A 20,800-nucleotide genomic window follows, 5' to 3' on the forward strand; every position below is an offset into this window, starting at 1 on the left:
TACAGTTACAGTCCAACATGAATTATTAATGCCTTGTGTGGTTTTGGCATTTGGGGAGTATCAGGGGAGCTGCAGAGTAATGAAGAGAGTAGACTTAAAAGGAAGAAAGCGTACCCTGTTGCCCTGGCATTGTCCCACATAGCAGAAATATCGGATTCCCTCAAACACATTGCTCATCCTCCTCTTTGTCTCATCACTTTCTGCTTCAACTCAACTCTGACCTCCCACATTCCCATCAAACAGAAATCCCAACACTCAAAGCAGAAAAATAGCTAAAATGTATTTTTCAATACATTTACTTTGATTGGACAACAATCCCCTTCCACTTCCTCATTCTCCGCACACCCTGTCCCTCACCCCCTGTTGCTTAGCTTCTGCCAACCCCCTCCTCTGTGTTTTGGTCCGCAGCCTCTCCTGGGGTGAAGGGGTTAGCTGCTTACTCATGGAAATGGACAACGATTTTGCTTAGAGGGCACTTTGCTTCCCGCTCAGGAGGCGAGCGCAGGAAGCCAGGACAATAACAAAACTGTACAGCACAGTTGCTGCTCAACAGTCTCACTTCCATAGATACAGACATACACACCACACCATAGACTTTATACATGCAAAATGTGGCACACAGAGGCCTGTACATGCACACATAGCGGGTAGACAGTGCATGTCCTGGGTCCATTGGGGCAAGGTTGTAAATGCGGATGTGCGGTTATGTAAAGGAAGCACTGCCATTCTGGCTGCAATCTGCTTAAGAAAACATTAAAAAGAAAACAGAGGACATCGACAAAGTAAGCATATTGGTTAATGATGATGAGAAGGGCCATAACCTGAGGAGATCACTTGAAATGCCTTTGTATTTCTGGTAATCTTTCTCTAAACATCACAAGACCCAGGTTTGTGCAAAAGCTTGTGATCGTTTTAATTAAAGGGTGGGAAAGCAACAGTTGTTCACACCTGTTCAAACAGCTTTTCTGGAATCCACCTTCCCAAAAGAGAAACACTAAACCACAAACTAGTGTAGCAGAAACAGAAGATTTACCCTAATGAAAGTCATGTCATTTCATGTACAGTGTAACATTTGCTTTTCAACAACAAACAGGAGAGCCAAGGAGAGAAGAGAAGAGTGCTCTGTTGCCAAACAAGCTTATACCACAGCATCACACTGCTCATTACCGCTAACTCAATTCCATGTGCCATCAATCACAGATTGGCGATAAAACTTTTAAGTTAAGGCTGGTGTAATGGAAGTAATTAAGATGATAGCTGAATAGTGTCATGCAGAGTTACCAGGTCTGTCAGGTCCAGCAGGAGGTCTTTCCTTCTGGTCTCTGGGTCCAAACCTACAGTAATATCTTGGTCAGAGTCCAGGTTGAATGTCAGAGTGTGGACCCCATGGAGAAGCTGTGTGTGTGTGTGTGTGTGTGTGTGTGTGTGTGTGTGTGTGTGTGTGTGTGTGTGTGTGTGTGTGTGTGTGTGTGTGTGTGTGTGTGTGTGTGTGTGTGTGTGTGTGTGTGTGTGTGTGGTGCAGTTACTGTATGTCATCCAGAACAAATAGGATTACAACATAAGGGGCTTTAAACCCCATCATTAACCTGCCACTGTAAGGGTAAAACACATTAAATCAGTGTCTGGAAGTCACATTGTCGTCACCCATAAAGCTATCCCAAGTGGCCATCCACCTTGTCTGCATAAGGAGCAACATGGTAGGAATGTCACTGCACAATGATATATATAGTTTGCTGAGTAACCAACCCAAAAGTATTATTGCATAGTTTAACAATCCAATGGTTTACTGTTAATCAGTCCATCTGCAGATTTATTTGACATTTAGCACATAACTCTGTGGTCTAGGAGCCACATTATCTCAGTTGTTGCTATTTTAGAGGCAGAGGACAAGCAAATCAGCAATTCAGCTCTTATGTTCTGTTTTGTTTGCTTTTTAAAGCATGGAGGCTAGTTCCTTGCATTATAATTGTGGTGCGCAAACATGTCAGCAAAATCTGAAAAATATATCGTACATGGTTCTTCAGTCTCTCTCTCTTTTGTTTGCTGTGGTCTATTTTTACACTTCTAAAAGCAGTGAAATACTTAAACTCCAACGATCCAGGAGACAGTCTCCTGGGCGTCTGCGTCAAAATAGAGAAGAATGCATGCCTTTCGATTAGAGGACTATCTTTGGATAGAGCTCCGAGTCTCTCACGCTACCAGGATCATGTCTTAATCACATTCAGTGTTTGGAGAGCTGTCATGTACTGAAACATTGCAGCGCAGAGATGGGAAAACAGAGCCCAGGGCAAATTGAGAGCTTAGACTGAACACACAGTGGAAACACAATGCAGTCCTATTGGTAAACACATGCATGGCAAATTAAAATGTTAAAAACATTTTTTCCATCTTTCCCCACTCATTGCCCTGAGCTAGTATACAATGTGGTTGATTGATAGAGCTGCACGTGTTTAAGCTTCCATTCCCAGGTTAAAAAGCAATCTGCTCTAAGCTCTGATATGGCACAAGATGTAATGTCCATGTGGAACTGCACCACACGTCAAAATGTTTAGCAAAGGAATGAAGGCATGAGAATTCAACAAAAATGGAAAAGGAAAGTATTCTGATAATGAAACAAAAATGACCTGATCCTAGACTTTATTTTGTTTGTTGCACAGCTTTCTTTTATGGAATAATAGTGGCCTTCCTATTTTGGTATGACTTTGCGAATCCATTAAACACAGAGAGACAAGAATGAGCACACAAAATCGCTCGCTCCACACACTGCTAAAACCACGTACCCGACAGTCTCTCTGCAGGGTCTTCATTAGGTTGTTGTACGTCTCTGTGTCAAAGTAAAGCCCTTCTTCATGCATGTCCTGGAAGTCCAGGTCTTTGTAAGTCGGACAGGCCTTCTCTCTCTCTTTCCTGGACGCTCGTCTCTTGTAAGTGGATCCCTTCAGGTCGTATTTGTAGTGCATTTTGACGGAGCGCGGCAGCACATTGTTCATCACCACCAGTCGGATGTTGATGCCTCCAGACTGGATGCAGTACAGTCCGTAGAACTTGGGCAGCAGCGTGCGTGGATTCTGGTTCAGGTTCTGTGAAGTGAAAGACAGCTTGAGTCACAATTCAGTTGTTATTGCAATCATGTTTTACTGCTGTTTGTTGGCTCTCTCTTCTCTTCCTCAGTTTAAAGAATTGTGAGGTTAAAGACACTATGGGTGCAAGAGGTCTCACATTTTAATTAAGTTACAGAAATGAATAAGCGAGCAAAATGATCAAATGTTTGACTTCTGTGCATGTATCCAAAGTGTCCTCCATCCCCTTGACTGAGACTCTTTTCAGTCTGATGGTGCCCTACAGCTGGAGCTAATGAGAACTTTCACTGAATCTCATTTATGCCACTTAAGCATCTACTAAGTGAGCTCTTCAAATTCAACACTAAGAGGGTTTTAGACACCCATTTAAAAATCAGAAGTGGAGTTTTGCCACCTCACCAGGTGCTGGAGAACTCATGAAGAAACTGTAAGTGTCTCACCATATAGTATCCAGGTAGTAATCTCTGGAGAAACTTGGCCTCTTTGTGCTGGACGGTTTTAATGATGAACTCGTCATCGCTGGTTAGGTAGAATAGAGAGCCGCTGGCCCCTGGGTTGGTCAGCTCAATTAGAGGCTCATTTACGAGGGAGTACTGAGGAAGGAAAAACATACACAAACCAGTTTAATATTTTACAAGAAACAGAGGTCAAACTTCTAGGAAACAGCTCCACTTGGAACACATCCAGACATCTCTAAACACATACACTATTATAAAGAAGAAGAAAAAATACACTATTTAAAGTTTATATGGAAAACATGATAAAATAAAGATTCTACACCACCAGTGTTGGGCAAGTTACTTCCAAAATGTAATACATTATAGATTACTATTTACTGTCATTTGAGAGTAATTAGTTATATTGCAATATTACTGTCTCTGAATTGTAATGCGTTACACTACTTTTGCATTACTTTTGAGTTACTTTCACCAAAATAACAGCAGAAGTTTGACTTGGCAGCTATCTTGTGAATTTCACCACTGGATCAATAAAGTCTCATCTTTATCCACTTTAATACATGACAGATTATTCATTATATTTTGTATAATTAATATGAATATGCAAAGTAACTAAAGCTATAAAAAATAGATAAGTAAAACGTACAATAGGCAAGTAGGAGAAAATGACAATACTCAATTAAAAGTACCTTACAGTTGTATTGAAGTAGACTACGGCATTGTTGTAAAATGTTTGTTTAAAGCACTTGAATAAGAAATTCATGTTGTTTAGTTTAAAACAGTCTAAAGGAAATTGTCAATTATAGTGTGATTAAAACTCACTATTTACATTATTTACAGTACTTGATTTACAGCTGATATGTGAAAAGGTACACAACCTTATTTGTTTAACAGTAATTTAGTTTTACAGCGAACCGTCACAGGAAGTGCTTTTATTTTGAAGTAGCCTACACGGAAGTTGTCGGTTGTGTACCTTGTAGTGATGGCCATTCAGGCTCTTTTTCGTGAGCCGGCTCGTTTGACTCAGCTCACTGAAAAGAGCCGGCTCTTTTGGCTCACAAACGGCTCTTTAAAAAAATTAATGTTTTGACTATGATAGGTGTGAAAAACAATTCTAATTAAATTATTAAATGAAATGAAATGAAGACTGCGTTGAGTGGATACATCTCCACGTGAGGTGCTGGCTCCAGTCGCTAGAACATCTGTGTAAAGCATGCATAAAATTAAATAATGCTATCACCCAACCAATATTGTGATATGATCTTTGGGAGAGTCACAGTTCCAAAGGTTAAGTCATTCAGTGCCAGGTGACAAAAGACCAGATATGTTGGTTTTTGCAGGGACTTCTCATAGACAACAAATGCTAAAATGAAAATATTTCCTATTGCAATAGCTAGGTAGATGAAAAAAAGCGTCACTAGCGCAACCGCTAGTTTCTCGAAGCTCCGCTAGCTTCACAGTTGGGTGCACAGTTCGCATATGCCGGTGTAGGTTGTGCGTAGAACCGGCTTTATATGAGATTTTGTTTTGGCAAATTCTACACTGTGCTTTAACATTGTTTACATCATTAAGATGATTCCAAATGCTGCTGTGCTTCCGACTCATTTTCCTGCTTTTGTTTTGTTTTCAGAGCTGTTTTTCCTCTCCTCTGTCCTCTCCTGCGAGTTTGACAGTGTGTGTGTGTGTGTGTGTGTGCGTGTGTGTGTGTTTGTGTGTGTGTGTGTGTGTGATGGCTCGGCCCCTCCCTCATGCCATATAATTGGTTGACACCTTGTGTATGATTGACAGGAACAGAATGTGAGGCTGATCAGACAGTCGAAACTAATGTGTGCCTATATAATTATTTTTTTGTTCTTTGAATTAGTCAATTATTTAAAATAAAATAAAATTCACTCATTATTTCATTATTACATAATCATTTAATTTCTATAGGCTATATTTTTTTAAATAGTGTCGGCTCTTCGGATATGCGAGCCAGCTCCCGTCGTTCACCTACAAGAGCCGACTCTTAGAGCCGACTCATTCGCGAACGACCCATCACTAGTACCTTGTGTACTCTTGCTAGCTTACTGAGATGCAACTGTTATGCATGTTGTTGATGCAACAAATACTGTCTATGGATGCAACATGTCCGTCAAGCTAAGTTGCTCACTTTCTTGTTTGTAAAACTGCAACTGTAATAATTATTACCGTTCATGACAGAAACATATTGAACAGTAAATGGTCACAGTAAAAGACAAGCGTTTTTGGTCGTCAAGCCATTCCACTACAGGCAGAGTTACTCTCCACGGCTGATAAACTGCAATGATTTAAGGTGTAGCAAGCCTAAACATTAATTCCCGACATGTGTAAATCTGTCAGCGGCTCGGACACACTGCTGTCCAAGCTGACGTACCGTCACCTGTTGGGACACAGATGTTATGAAATAATACTCACAGTTTTTTTTCCTGTGAACAAATGCTTCACGGTGTTGAGAAATTCTTAAAAAATTTGCGTTAAAATGCGTTGTAACTCGCGTTACTGAGATTGTAACGGGTAATGCTATAATATGTTATATTACTGCGTTACAGCAAAAAGGAATACATTACTGTAATTGCGTTACTTTAGTAACGCGTTACTCCCAACACTGTACACCACAGGCATCTTTTGTTTATTTAGTGCTGGAAGAACAGTGTGTAGCAAATCTTCACAGGCCTTGGAGTATTTACAGTAAGATTGTTATACAAGAGACAAGAGACTATTTTTTTTTTTCAAATACAAGTATTTGTTTTGTTTAAGTAGTTTCTTTTACACTATGTGGGCAAAATGATGTATGAATGAACCCCCAAAGTGTGAGATGGGGTTTAGGTCAAGGCTCTGTGCATCAAACTCAGAAAACCATTTCTTAATGGATCTGGCTCTGTGCATAGGGGCTCTGTGATGTTGAAACAGGAATGGGCCTTCCACAAACAAGTTGGAAGTACACAGTTAAAATATCATTATATGCTGCAGTATTGAGATTTTCTTTAATCATTAAAACCATAATTAAAGCCCCAGAGCAAATAAATAAATAAATATATATATATTTTTTTTTTTTTTTTTGCTCTGGGGCTTTATATATATATATATAGTACATTACCAGCATGTCAATAAAAGCGGATCTCTGTCAACCTTATTTTAATTGTTCAAACACACTAATGAGTTAACGGCAGAAATACCAGATCTGGATCACATGAGCTCAAAACTGTCTGCCAAACTTTTATAAAGTCTACAGACATTTGACTCTTGCTGTTGACAAACAGGCCAACACTGTCCACTAATGTGGACAGAAACAAAAGCTCCTCAGCCAAAGGATAATACGGAGCAATTACTGCTTGTGCTGCATCTAAAAAAAAAAAAAAAAACGAGGGCTGCTAACTGAAGAGCAATGTTAGATGTTAATCAGTGCGTTATGAGAACAACATGTTCAGAGGAGAGGAGAAACACTGGAGGCATCCGCTCTACCGCTCCAGAGACTCCTCTATGATGACCTACTGCAGTCCCGTTGAGTTACAAACACATCTGAGGTTTATTGCATTTGCATTCAGGATACTGTGTGTGTGTTCTCTCTTTTAATTAGACTCCGCTGTGTGGCCCTAGTCGGAATGAATTCACCATCACCTCAAGGACATCAATTAAGAGTAAATCCTCTAAGCTGCTGTGCTTTGTGCCATCCTCCCTCTACTGCCTCTAAGGCACATTTCGTCTCTGTCTCTCTTCCAGAGCCTTGTCTTTCACTTACGCAGAAATTAATTTGGCATCCAAAAACGAGAATGCAGCTGATGGGGTTTTGAAAGGCTTGAAGGTAGACAGAAAATAGGAAAACGGCAACATAACACGATAAAGCCCAAACAAGATTACACAATATCTAATTTTGCCCCGAGCAAGAAGCGTACATGCAGAGTAGGGATGAATATGGCAACAAGGTATACACTTTGAGCATGTAGCATGTAGAGCACATAAACAAGGGCTTCGACAGAGGTGTTTGAACACGGCCCGTGAGTGATATTAGACATCCAAGGTTTTAGTCTGAGAATATTTTTACAGACTGAAAAATTTATCACCAAAATGTTTCTGTTGAAAAAGTCCATGAGAATCTCTTCAAAAACATGACTCTATTTGTCTTTATCTATTTTTCAGTCTGTGTATTAATGTGCTGGGAAATCACAGAATCAACTGCTGATTTCATTCAGCACTGGAGCTGGTTGAAGGTGTGGTAATGAGGGCGCACTCCGTTAGCTCAGTCATTACCTCCAATATCTGTTGTGTTGTGTTTTGCCTCGTCACTTGATCCTCCCATCGTGTCTTTCCCCTGCACAGATGGTGTGGGGCATTACCCGCCCACTGCTCAATAAAATAGACGTTGAATTCTGTCACATTTAGGTACACACTGAGGTGGAAGATTAGTATTCAGGCAATGGGAAGTAATTCAGGCAAAAGACAACTAGGAGGCCATTGTCTCTTGTTTATGGGAGCAATAGTCATTTTTCTATTTGTATTTTGCACACATAGAAGAAATGCAACAAAATCAGATTCAACTGTTCATGAGGACAAATAACTGCTGAGCAAACTACTGGGGTGGCCTGATGCCCTAACAAAATGATGTGTTTGTAAATACATACATATGTATGTGTATGTATGTACTGTATGTATGTATGTACATGAGCAGGCTCTCTCCCAATGGGTCAGAGGGCTGTTCAGGCTGGGCAAAGGGGCAACAGAGCATGACCCCACACAGCCAGCTTCCTCCCCAGGGCCTGGGCGCGGCTAAAGGAGGGTAATCACTGTCTCTCCATAACAAAACAACATCAACAAAACTGCTACCAAAATTTGGAAAGAAAAGTAGGAACATTTCAAAAATGGTCTGACCATGGCACCATTACTTTCCCCTCTCTTTCTTTCTTTCTTTATCTTTTAAACCTCTCCCTCTATGGCTAATCTACAGTACAGGCCAAAAGTTTGGACACACCTTCTCATTCAATGCGTTTTCTTTATTTTCATGACTATTTAAATTGTAGATTCTCACTGAAGGCATCAAAACTATGAATGAACACATATGGAATTATGTACTTAACAAAAAAGTGTGAAATAACTGAAAACATGTCTTTATATTTTAGATTCCTCAAAGTAGCCATCCTTTGCTTTTTTGATAGCGCTGCAAACCCTTGGTGTTCTCTCAATGAGCTTCATGAGGTAGTCACCTGAAATGGTTTTCACTTCACAGGTGTGCTTTGTCAGGGTTAATTAGTGAAGTGTTTTCCCTTATTAATGGGGTTGGGACCATCAGTTGTGTTGTGCAGAAGTCAGGTTGATACACAGCCGACAGCCCTATTGGACAACTGTTAGAATTCATATTATGGCAAGAACCAATCAGCTAAGTAAAGAGAAATGGGTGGCCATCATTACTTTAACAAATGAAGGTCAGTCAGTCCGGAAAATTACGAAAACTTTGTAAGCATCTCTGGGAACTCCTTCAAGACTGTTGGAAAACCATTTCAGGTGACTACCTCTTGAAGCTAATCAAGAGAATGCCAAGAGTGTGAGAAGCAGTAATCAGAGCAAAGGGTGGCTACTTTGAAGAAACTAGAATATAAGACATGTTTTCAGTTATTTCACACTTTTTTGTTAAGTACATAATTCCATATTTGTTCATTCATAGTTTTGATGCCTTCAGTGAGAATCTGCAATGTAAATAGTCATGAAAATAAAGAAAACACATTGAATGACCAATGACCAATTTGGCCTGTACTGTACATTCACAAAGACACACACACACACACACACACACACACACACACACACACACACACACACACACACACACACACACACACACACACACACACACACACACACACACACACACACACACACACACACACACACACACACACACACACACACACACACACCCCACACCATAAGATGTAGCATTTGCTCTCTGGTCTTTGTTTGAATGTTTCGTGTTGCCCCGTCGTGTTAACAATATCATATCACCCCAGGTATTAAGTCCAGTTTGCTTTAGTCTCACCGGTCATGTCTTGTTTCACTAAATTTAAAAAATTTAAAAATTAGAAAACAAAACTACTATCAGAAATAAAGTGTGTGGTTCAGCATAGAGTATTTGCTTGCACCAGAGGTTTTCAACAATGTTGTTTGAGACACACTGATAGATAGAACTGCTAGCGCAATAGGGAAATACGCTTATTCACGTTCTTGTCAAGAGCTAGATAAGATGATTTATACCACTCTCATATCTGTCCACTAGATATAAAGCTACAGCCAGCTGGCAGATAGCTTAGCTTAGCATAAAGACTGGAAACAGGGTATGACAGCTAGCCTGGCTTTGTCTGAAGACGACAAAATCCGGATATTAGCTCATCTAAAGCTCACTGACTAACACGTTTTTGTTTGTGTAATTCATACAAAAATGGAAGTGTAAAAAACATAATTTGTTGTTTTACGTGGAGTTATGTGCAGGGCTTTTTCTTGGGAGTGACTTCTGGGCCAGGCAACAAGCGCAGAAGTCACTGTGAATAAGCGTGTTTCCCCAAAATGTCAAACTTTAATTTCTTTATAATTCCTTTAAATAGTTTTTTTCGGGGGTAAACCGCTTGTTTCAGAGTGACTTATTTTAGGTATACGATTTGTATGCTTGATTTGATCCTTCCTCCCCACACATGCATGACATTTTGCAAATGAGTTGGTACGAAGCACAATAACTGCATTTAAGGACTGGATTATGAGTTTATGATTGGATTATCATGCGAAGGTGGAAGAAATAATAACGTTACGTCTCAGCCAGGTTTTAGTCTTACCAGGTAATCGTCTGGTTTGATGCCGAACAGATCCCTGAAGTAGCGAAAGGCCAGCGGGGCGTAAGTCTTGAAGCGAAAGTCAGGATAGTGATGTGCTGGGGTCAAGTTGCTTCCCTCACTGGGATGTGCGATGAATAACCAAGCATGCCAGGAAACAAAAAACATATAATGATGCATTAGGGGGGATAAAGAAAACCTGTAACATTATATAAGTGAAACATGTCACAGACAATCATTCTCAAACCAAGGTCACACACAGGCAGCACCAGGGAGAAAGTGAACACCTAATCTTTGTTCTTGGGCTATTGACTTTCTTGTAATGTGCTCCACCCATGCATGAACAGGCTTCAGTTAAGTTATCCTTGGGAACCCAAATTCACCAGCATTGTGTTGAAAAGCTGGCCTGTATAGAATTATTCGCCTGAATACTGAAGGTGGCTCTGATTACTGGATCCAAACAATACCACAGAACACATGAGCTTTGGCTGAAGGGGAGAAAGGGAAAAGGTCAAAATAAACACACAAATAACCTACATTCTTGTTGTTGATTTTACTGGGCTGTGAAACCTGACGTTCTCAGATGGGCTTTGACAAAGACAAGCCTGTTTTTTAACCTGTGTCCCAGCGCTGACACCACTACACAGGAGTAAGTACGTCTGATAAGGTTAGCATGAGTCATACGTCGAGTCTTTCATCACATAAACTCATTGAAATCAATCACACTGAGCGTAAATCTACCAGACGTAGGTTAATAAAGGGTTTTGTTTTCCAGGGCGCCCCTAAATCTGGTTAATAGTCTGAGTACTTGGATGGTTTTCTGGGTGAAGAGGATACTGTGTTGTTGTTTTGTGCTGGTGCTATATCGGTAATGGGATACAGGCAACAGCAAGGCCCTGCTGTGTTACACAATACCTGTGATTACACTTCAATGAAATCGGACTGCTCTGTTTAGTGTGTGAGGACAACAACAATTATCTATCATCAATGGCTGACAGTCTATGACTGTAACATACGCCTCGCATGGAAACCCTTTAACAACACACAGCACCTGGAAATGTTTCATTCAATCTAATCAGAGAGCCATCTGTGTGTGTGTGTGTGTGTGTGTGTGTGTGTGTGTGTGTGTGTGTGTGTGTGTGTGTGTGTGTGTGTGTATGTCTGCCTCATAAAAGATGTGTGCTGGTTGTCAGAGATACACGCACTGAGACGAAACAAAAAACTGTGTGTGTCTGTGTCTGTGTGTGTGTGTGTGTGTGTGTGTGTGTGTGTGTGTGTGTGTGTGTGTGTGTGTGTGTGTGTGTGTGTGTGTGTGTGTGTGTGTGTGTGGGAGTCAAAGCGGTCTACAACATCTCCAATCATCCGAAACTAGACTGACAGGACAAACAACAGTGGAAAACCCTCCAGAGAGGAGCAACAAGAAGAGGAAGAAGAGTGGTGAGTGGAAGTGAAGCAATAAAAGCATCTGAGAGCCGTCTCCGTACTCAGACGCTCTCTCAGGATACTGTCAGTGAAAAGAAAGAGAGGGGTTTGGGTTTGTGTGCAATTACAGAACAGAACAGAAACACTTGGAGACAGCAAAGAGAATAAAGAGGGAAACGGTTATGTCACATGCCAGATGTAAGACATCTCTTCCTGCTGATTATGTTTTGCTTGTTGTGGCTTCTGTAATTTATATTTTCCTAATCATGTAGTCTTGATCATTTTTTTTTATTTCAGGTGGCTTTTTCAGTGAAAAACTGACCCTGAAGATTACTCTGCCTTTTGTTTTATTTCACCCGTATGTGAAAAGGCTTGACATTGCGGAGTGCAGGTTGAGGCTGATGTAACAGACTCGCTTGAAACTATTGATGTTTTGTACTTCACTATCTCAGCAAAGCAACAGCAGGTTTTTTTTTAAACACTCATCACTGTAGACACGGAAACAAAGAGTAATGTTTGGATTTGGTTGCCCAGCAGTAAAATGTCTATGTGCGTGCCAAGACCAGGTTTAGCATGAAACATAATGAGTTTGCATATCCTGGTGCAGCATCTCAAAAGTAAACCACAAACTATTTCCTGGTAGGACTACAATTCTCTTCCTGAAGCTTGAATGATCCTAGTGAACACATTTTGTTTGATACTCACCTCACGTTTTTCAGCAATGTTTTTTTTTTTAATTCAAATCCTATTTTTTTAATAAAAAACAACCCATATAGCTAACACCAAATGATAAGATCCTCTAAACGGACTGTATTTTCTACTGTGAGACTATAAGTGCTATTAGGTGGCATTGTGATTAATTGTAAAAAACAAAAAAATAAATAGATACAGTATGTCTGAGCATCAACTGTGCATTAATGCATGTGTAAATACCTAAGTCACTAAGTCCCACTTTTAAAGAAGTCCTGGGTCTGTTTTGGATTATGTCAAAAGTGTCTTTAAGCTGATGATGTGATTTTGAAGACGGCCTGAGATGACCGAGCGGCCACACTGACATATGTTTTGCACTGTGGCAGTAAGAGGCACACAGTAAGCTGATTTCACAGTTCTTGGCAGAATAATCCACTAGAATAGTTTTATCCCTGCATCATGACTTAGACTAGCAAAATTCACTTTGTTGATAAATGATAACGGTGGCAGTTTGTGGAAGCAGCATAATTTCTTTGGACTGGATGTCCAGTGCCGGCAGTATCTACTGAGCATGATTAATAATAGTTTTTTAAATGTCTTTAATACAAAACCCAGACATAAAATTTGAGCAGGCAGACACACTTCAATCGCTTTCCATTCATTCACTCTGCCGAGTCAGAAAACTGTCGCAGCCTTAGAGCAGCCTGTTACCACCTACAAATAATCTGTTTTTTTAATGAAACAGTCCTCATTTCTCTCAGCTTATGCAAAAGACTGATATTTTGAAGGCAATAAGCAAACCATTGACACAATTCTCACACGAACAATTGCTTCAGAAGATGTATACATTTTAGAAGATGTCTTCCTGTGTATAGAAGCTGTGTGCGCAAGTGTGAAGGTATGTATACAGTACATATCTGTGTGGGTTGACGCTACGTAACACTGACCTGGGAAGAAAGACACTCTCCACCACATAGAAGTCTTGCATAAGCACATCTCTGTCAGGCTTGGAGGTGAGGTTGCCCACTGTATAGCCAATACCGAGCTGAATGGCCCCCTTCAAGGCCGATGATGTCGTCTAGATAGGAACATAGAAGAAAAAATATTCCATTAGTCAGGCTATTATATCATACTGTCACTGCTATCCCCATTACATACACGATTAGATATACATGTGAACGATTCAGGCCGCGTATGGCAAATAAGAACCTGTTCTTAATGACTAGCCTGAAAAAATAAAGGTGAAATATAATAAAATAAAAAAGATTGAAAAAATAAAAATAGGCAAGCCCGAAAGCAATAACCCTTCTGTTTGAGCCATTTTCATATTTCATTTAAATACTTTAGTTTAATATAACAAATTATTTTCACAATTCAAACAAAGAAATCAGGCCATACATTGAGACATTAAAGTACATGAGTTTTGTACTGTATAGTACAATTTTGTAGTATAACATTAACACATTAAAACCCCAAAAAGGCCAGGAAATAAACACACTAGTATTTCTGTTGCGTGGGTAGCCACCACAGAAAGACCTTTTTAGTCCTAACCTGAACAGTGGTAGCCACTGTGGAGAGCCTTGTAATGTGACATCTTAAGAAATGCTGCCATAAGCAGTGACGTTTAAAGTTTTAAAAAGAAAAGTGGAAAAAAAACAAGTGTGACCAGCACTTGACTGATCTCTGGCAGCCGGCCCTGGCAGGGTTCAGGACATTTTGTGCTGTAGAAGGACATTTATAAAGGACTCATGTGACTCACAGGCTCAGAAGTAAAGACCTTTTGGACTTGCTGGCTCTAAACAGCGGCATTCCAAAATAAATGTTGTGCAAACAGGTTAACATTCGTCTTAAGAGGCGAATAAAACCAAACGCAGTGAAGCTCTTGTATGAATAGTCATACTTTTACCTTTTTGTATGTTTTCTCTCTGCTTGTGCTCCAAGGCCCTCCCATCCCATTTTCTGTTGTGGTTGACATCTGAAAGAGACGCAAAGAACTGAAATAAAATTGTGATAAAGTAAAATTACTGTTACCAATTCCACAACATAAAATTGGCATTTGCATTATAAATGTGGTATCTATAAAAAAAGAAAAGTCAATAGCACAAATGTACCTTGCCTAATGAAAAGCTGTGCCCGACAAAACAGCAATCAGGGCGACATCTCTTGATTGTCGGCTTGAGCAAACATGAGAAGGTTTGGATCCGTCAGCGGACCCTCTGCAAGAGAACAGAGGCACAAAAGAGTTAATAACGCATTAAAAACCAGGGTGGAAAAAACGCTCACAGCCTCCAGTGTGCTCCAAGTTAAGATGTGACTGAAGATGGGATGGAACGTGTTGACCAGCAAAGACTCCTTGATTAGCTGCGATAAGTTTGAGACCACTTTGATGCCATCCCTCTCCTGTTAATCTCTGCCTGATAGGAGAGGCAATTTAGTCTATTTCTAAACTCTTGAACTGGCCTCCAGCAAGAGATCTCTGCTTTGACACGCAACTCATGAAATGTTTATCCATGGGTGTGCAGTAACCATCCTAACTCTTTTTTATTAGAGTCTTGTTTTGGAGAACAATACAATCCTGATTGTCAGTTTAGCTGTCGCTTCAAAAAATCACGTTTCATGTATGAAACACACTATACAGTACTAAAACATACTGGCACCTCCCTCTTCCTCCTCCTGTGCACTGGATAAATAACACCTCATAAAGAAGCAGAGCTGCAGAGTGTGTATGTATGAGGTGTAGCCCTGGGGCTGAAAGCGATCTGCTGGCGCTGGCCAGCACATAGCACAACCAATTCCTTACTGAGCCACAAAAACATTTCCTCATATGTTCTGCATGAATTTGACTGCACCACTCCCTGTCACTCTCTTTCCTTCCCTCCTTACTATTTTTGTGTGTGCTTTCCTCCTGTTTCACTCCTTCACTCTCCAGAGAAAAAGACACATGTGACACAAGTCAATGACACTGTGTCATAAGTGGGTGTCCTCTGAGTGAGTTGGAAAAACATGGACACAGGACAAGGAGTAGTGGCTTAATAGAAACACCGGGAGAATTTGGACTTTGTCTGATAAGCTCTGGTGAGCCTGCAGTCTACGCCCCACCTGCATATAAATGCACCTGCAGTTATCAGAGCCATAAGTACAATGTCTTTCTGCTTCATCAGCGCCACCATGTCCTCCAGATACCTGCTCGGTGAGCAGCAACACATCAAATCAGAATCTATCGCAGAATATTCAATATTCTCTATGAAACACTTATATTTTGAAAGTTTTACTACCAGCTACACTACTACTATAACTAAGTTACAATGCTGCAGGGTGCAATACTACTCAAAAAGCACCAAATATTTTGTAGCCATGTTTAAAAATAGTCTTCAAAAGGATAATTGTGTCTTCAGATAAACACACACACACATTGTGTCTTCAGATAAACACACACACACACACATACACACACACACACACACACACACACACACACACACACACACACACACACACACACACACACACACACACTTTAAAAAAAATGATCTCTTATCTCCAGACTGAGTCCTTATCTGTGCATGGGCTCTTGTGTTGCTAAAAACAAAGAGACAACACCAATGGTGATGCATTCTAGCTGTAAGCACCCCTCTCAAGTACAGATATTTGTTTTTGTTTATTTATACAGTACATTCTCTATCGCCTTAAAAATAATATTCAGTCTTTTTGTGTTCCCCTCTTCGGAAGGAACACAAACACACATGGTCACACGAAACTTGTTAGCTCATCCTGAGTGAAAAGATCATGTTTGTTGCATGACTTTGTGTGACTGGAACTGAGGCAAAAGCGTGTTCTTTACAAAACAAAGTACCGTTATCAATCATTAGCTGTGTCATCAGAAATGAATCAGAATACTTCTCTTCAACACTTTGCAATGAGATGCTGATCCACCTGAGCCATCATACTGGATGATTGGCTGCATGCGCTGAACCCGAGGAATGTTAATGAGCCTGTCTGGCTCTCCGCTCAGTCCTGGCCTGAGTGTCAGTGAGTGTTAAAAGGGATTTTTTTGACCTCTCTCTCTCACCTGACACCACAAGCCAGCCGGTACTCCAACAGACTGTTTCCAGAACAATCCATGAGAGGCCTGCAGCTGCAGTGAACAACAGCAGGTCCGTTGTTTAACTCTCAACAAAAGAGAGGCAGACAGTTGGTCGGACATGTGGATGAAAATAAATGCCGTATAAATCAGTCGTATCTTTTCCCACTGCAAATACCACGGGCATACAGAAGTATTACAAGGAAAAAAAGTGAGCACATGTATACTCTTACACATATGAAAAATTACACCTTTTTGTAAGTATCAAATACATTACTGCGAGCTACAAATACAAAAGTACATCATTGTCAAATCAATACCTCTGGCAGATTGTGAATGTTTTGTGGTCTGGATGAGGACCAACTGGGTAAAATTATACAACTGATCAATAAAAAGGAGACTCCATACTTGAAAGTCTAAATCTGGATGAAAACCACTTAGAACTGGCCTGTGTAGAGGGGTGGAGTTGTGGGTTGTTTGTGTGCCTTTGTGAAAGTCATGCAAGATCATGAAAGACTTCATACGTCACGGTAAAACTGTGCAATACTATGTCTGCACAATTGTGACCAGAGACAAATTTCAATGAAATAAGGACAAATACACTTTGTGTCAACTGCCATTTCACACAATTGTCAAGCTTGGAATTCACGTAAAAACACATAAACTGTACACAGACAAAGCAACTGTCCAGTAAAAATGTAAAAGACAAAGCTGTTGACAAACTCACCACAGCTCTTCCTGTGACTGTCTTTGTCAAAACACAGACTTGGTCAACTTTATCTTTCCTACTTATGAAGCACTTTATGACTTCTGCGCTTAAAAGGTGCCATATAAATAAACTTTACTTACTTAACTTTACTTACTACTTCTATCCGTCAGTCTCTGTTCCTAAACAACTCTCTTCCCGCTCGTTCACACGCCCTTGTCAGAAACTCTACCACCCTTCAAACAAACACACTTGAGTGCAGATCAAACACTGGCTTCCAGGCAATATCTCCTCCATGGTTTCAGGGACATTGCCAAGGGTGCCAGTCAGCCCCAGTGGAAGTCAAATAGTCAGTCTGTAGCCAAGCAGTCCTGGCAAGGAAAATACGCTGCTGAGAGCAGACATGGGCCGTCTGGTATGATGAGAATGCAGATCCAATGCATCTGAACTGACAAAATGTCTAAATAGCTGTGGTAATATTGCCTCCCTAGTCTCAGTAAGCAAGCTAATGATAATGGTAATGAAGGCAGGAATCAGAAAGCTCAATCAACCAGTCACCAGCCATGCTAGACACTGGTTTTAAAAAGTATAATGTATCTCTTCCTATAGGGAGACCTGGTTCTTTGCAATAAGTGACAAAAATTGAACAGTAATTTCCACAGTAGAGCACAACCATTCAACCGAATCTGATCATGACATAATGGCTGAGAGGTATTCAGTCAAGATGGTTTCTACAGTTTCTATCACCAGGACACATATACAGTGCCTTGCGAAAGTATTCGGCCCCCTTGAACTTTTCGACCTTTTGCCACATTTCAGGCCTCAAACATAAAGATATAAAACTGTAATTTTTTGTGAAGAATCAACAACAAGTGGGACACAATCATGAAGTGGAACGAAATTTATTGGATATTTCAAACCTTTTAACAAATAAAAAACTGAAATATTGGGCGTGCAAAATTATTCAGCCCCCTTAAGTTAATACTTTGTAGCGCCACCTTTTGCTGCGATTACAGCTGTAAGTCGCTTGGGGTATGTCTCTATCAGTTTTGCACATCGAGAGACTGACATTTTTGCCCATTCCTCCTTGCAAAACAGCTCGAGCTCAGTGAGGTTGGATGGAGAGCGTTTGAACAGCAGTTTTCAGTTCTTTCCACAGATTCTCGATTGGATTCAGGTCTGGACTTTGACTTGGCCATTCTAACACCTGGATATGTTTATTTGTGAACCATTCCATTGTAGATTTTGCTTTATGTTTTGGATCATTGTCTTGTTGGAAGACAAATCTCCGTCCCAGTCTCAGGTCTTTTGCAGACTCCATCAGGTTTTCTTCCAGAATGGTCCTGTATTTGGCTCCATCCATCTTCCCATCAATTTTAACCATCTTCCCTGTCCCTGCTAAAGAAAAGCAGGCCCAAACCATGATGCTGCCACCACCATGTTTGACAGTGGGGATGGTGTGTTCAGGGTGATGAGCTGTGTTGCTTTTACGCCAAATATAACGTTTTGCATTGTTGCCAAAAAGTTCGATTTTGGTTTCATCTGACCACAGCACCTTCTTCCACATGTTTGGTGTGTCTCCCAGGTGGCTTTTGGCAAACTTTAAACGACACTTTTTATGGATATCTTTAAGAAATGGCTTTCTTCTTGCCACTCTTCCATAAAGGCCAGATTTGTGCAGTATACGACTGATTGTTGTCCTATGGACAGAGTCTCCCACCTCAGCTGTAGATCTCTGCAGTTCATCCAGAGTGATCATGGGCCTCTTGGCTGCATCTCTGATCAGTCTTCTCATTGTATGAGCTGAAAGTTTAGAGGGACGGCCGGGTCTTCGTAGATTTGGAGTGGTCTGATACTCCTTCCATTTCAATATTATCGCTTGCACAGTGCTCCTTGGGATGTTTAAAGCTTGGGAAATCTTTTTGTATCCAAATCCGGCTTTAAACTTCTCCACAACAGTATCTCGGACCTGCCTGGTGTGGTCCTTGTTCTTCATGATGCTCTCTGCGCTTTACACGGACCTCTGAGACTATCACAGAGCAGGTGCATTTATACGGAGACTTGATTACACACAGCTGGATTCTATTTATCATCATTAGTCATTTAGGTCAACATTGGATCATTCAGAGATCCTCACTGAACTTCTGGAGAGAGTTTGCTGCACTGAAAGTAAAGGGGCTGAATAATTTTGCACGCCCACTTTTTCAGTTTTTTATTTGTTAAAAAGGTTTGAAATAGCCAATGAATTTCGTTCCACTTCATAATTGGGACCCACTTGTTGTTGATTCTTCACAAAAAATTACAGTTTTATATCTTTATGTTTGAGGCCTGAAATGTGGCAAAAGGTCGAAACGTTCAAGGGGGCCGAATACTTTCGCAAGGCACTGTACTACATATAGGTTTATTTTTGCTCTGCTTTGCTTCAGTCCCCAGATACTATTGGATTACTGCATCTGATTGGAGATATAATGGAGAATCAATAGCAGACCAGCAATGCATAGCGCTTAGGACTGTACTGCTGGACTTTCATGACCTTCACAATCCCTGACTGTGAGACGTTAGATAAGCACATATATCTGGATTTGGATGGATACAATCAAGAAGATGCATGGGGAGTCAGCTCAGCTCGGCCTGCAGGGGATCAGCTTCATCAACTTAACTGCTCTGATCCTTGACTACAGCTCACAGAAACTCCACCAAAGCAATATTTAACTCATAAAACTTGTTCAATTGTGCATTGTTGTTGGCATTTTTTAATCAAATCTCTTTTCAGTAACCCAAAGTACTCAATATTTTAGGATCATGGGCAACATGATAAAAAATACATTGAAAGAAAGTGTTAACTAACAGATTAAAGGAAATACCAAATTTCTAAAAAGTACCGTACTTCACAAGGCTGAATGGTGTGGAGCAGTAGTCATTATCTTTGTGATGCCGTATGTAAACACTAGTTCACTAATTGGTGTGTCAGTGTGATAACATAATTGGCTTAGTTACCCCAACTGTGTATAAAAGAAAAAGGAATCACGCGGCTGGGAAACAAACATCTAATGTGTGGGCTCCCCACCACTAGCAGCAGAAGTTGTCAGTCGTATAAATGACAAACAAATGACATGTAGTCCTCCACCACCTCAAACACATGCAGATGTATCCTCTGGCTGTGTTTTGCTCACAGACAAATAGTGAGACGGGCAGAGGAGTAGAAAATGCTTGGTGGGGGACAGACAGAGTGAGGGAGATGGAAAAGAGAATAACATTGTTATTGTGAAATGTTCAGTTAGACAGAAATATCTGCTAATCAATGTCAAAGAGATAAAAACACACACCCAATGCTCTTGTTCCACCCACTTCAAACAGACCACCCCAACACAAATACAAAGAACATAAAATGCACACAGTTTCAACCTGTACATGTGCAAACATACAGGTTTAGTGGCCCTATATACGTAGCCACACATGTTATACTGTACACACGCCTTCTCTGTTTTCTCTCCCTGGCTAGTCCCCCCACCAAGTGGAGCAGTAAAACA

General features: G+C 40.6%; 1 protein-coding gene across 3 annotated transcripts in view; it reads right to left on the reverse strand.

The window, feature by feature from the left end:
- The window catches only part of pip5k1bb (phosphatidylinositol-4-phosphate 5-kinase, type I, beta b), a 42,492-nt gene that overhangs the window by 13,115 nt on the left and 8,577 nt on the right, over nucleotides 1-20,800 (reverse strand). For 2 of the 3 annotated variants that reach the window (XR_005639516.1, XM_039803673.1), the window contains exons 2-7: nucleotides 14,595-14,699; nucleotides 14,390-14,458; nucleotides 13,431-13,561; nucleotides 10,375-10,492; nucleotides 3,521-3,673; nucleotides 2,781-3,080 (exon numbers count right to left, since the gene is read on the reverse strand). Coding sequence is in view for 2 of the 3 variants with exons in the window: in XM_039803673.1 (XP_039659607.1) it covers nucleotides 2,781-3,080; nucleotides 3,521-3,673; nucleotides 10,375-10,492; nucleotides 13,431-13,561; nucleotides 14,390-14,458 (771 nt within the window). In the remaining variant the exon portion in view is untranslated. Of the gene's footprint in view, nucleotides 1-2,780; nucleotides 3,081-3,520; nucleotides 3,674-10,374; nucleotides 10,493-13,430; nucleotides 13,562-14,389; nucleotides 14,459-14,594; nucleotides 14,700-16,552; nucleotides 16,572-20,800 lie in introns of those variants that run through there. The other variant, XM_039803674.1, reaches the window with a different exon arrangement.

This window comes from Perca fluviatilis, chromosome 6, assembly GCF_010015445.1.
Source record: "Perca fluviatilis chromosome 6, GENO_Pfluv_1.0, whole genome shotgun sequence".
In the NCBI taxonomy this organism is placed as follows: domain Eukaryota; kingdom Metazoa; phylum Chordata; class Actinopteri; order Perciformes; family Percidae; genus Perca; species Perca fluviatilis.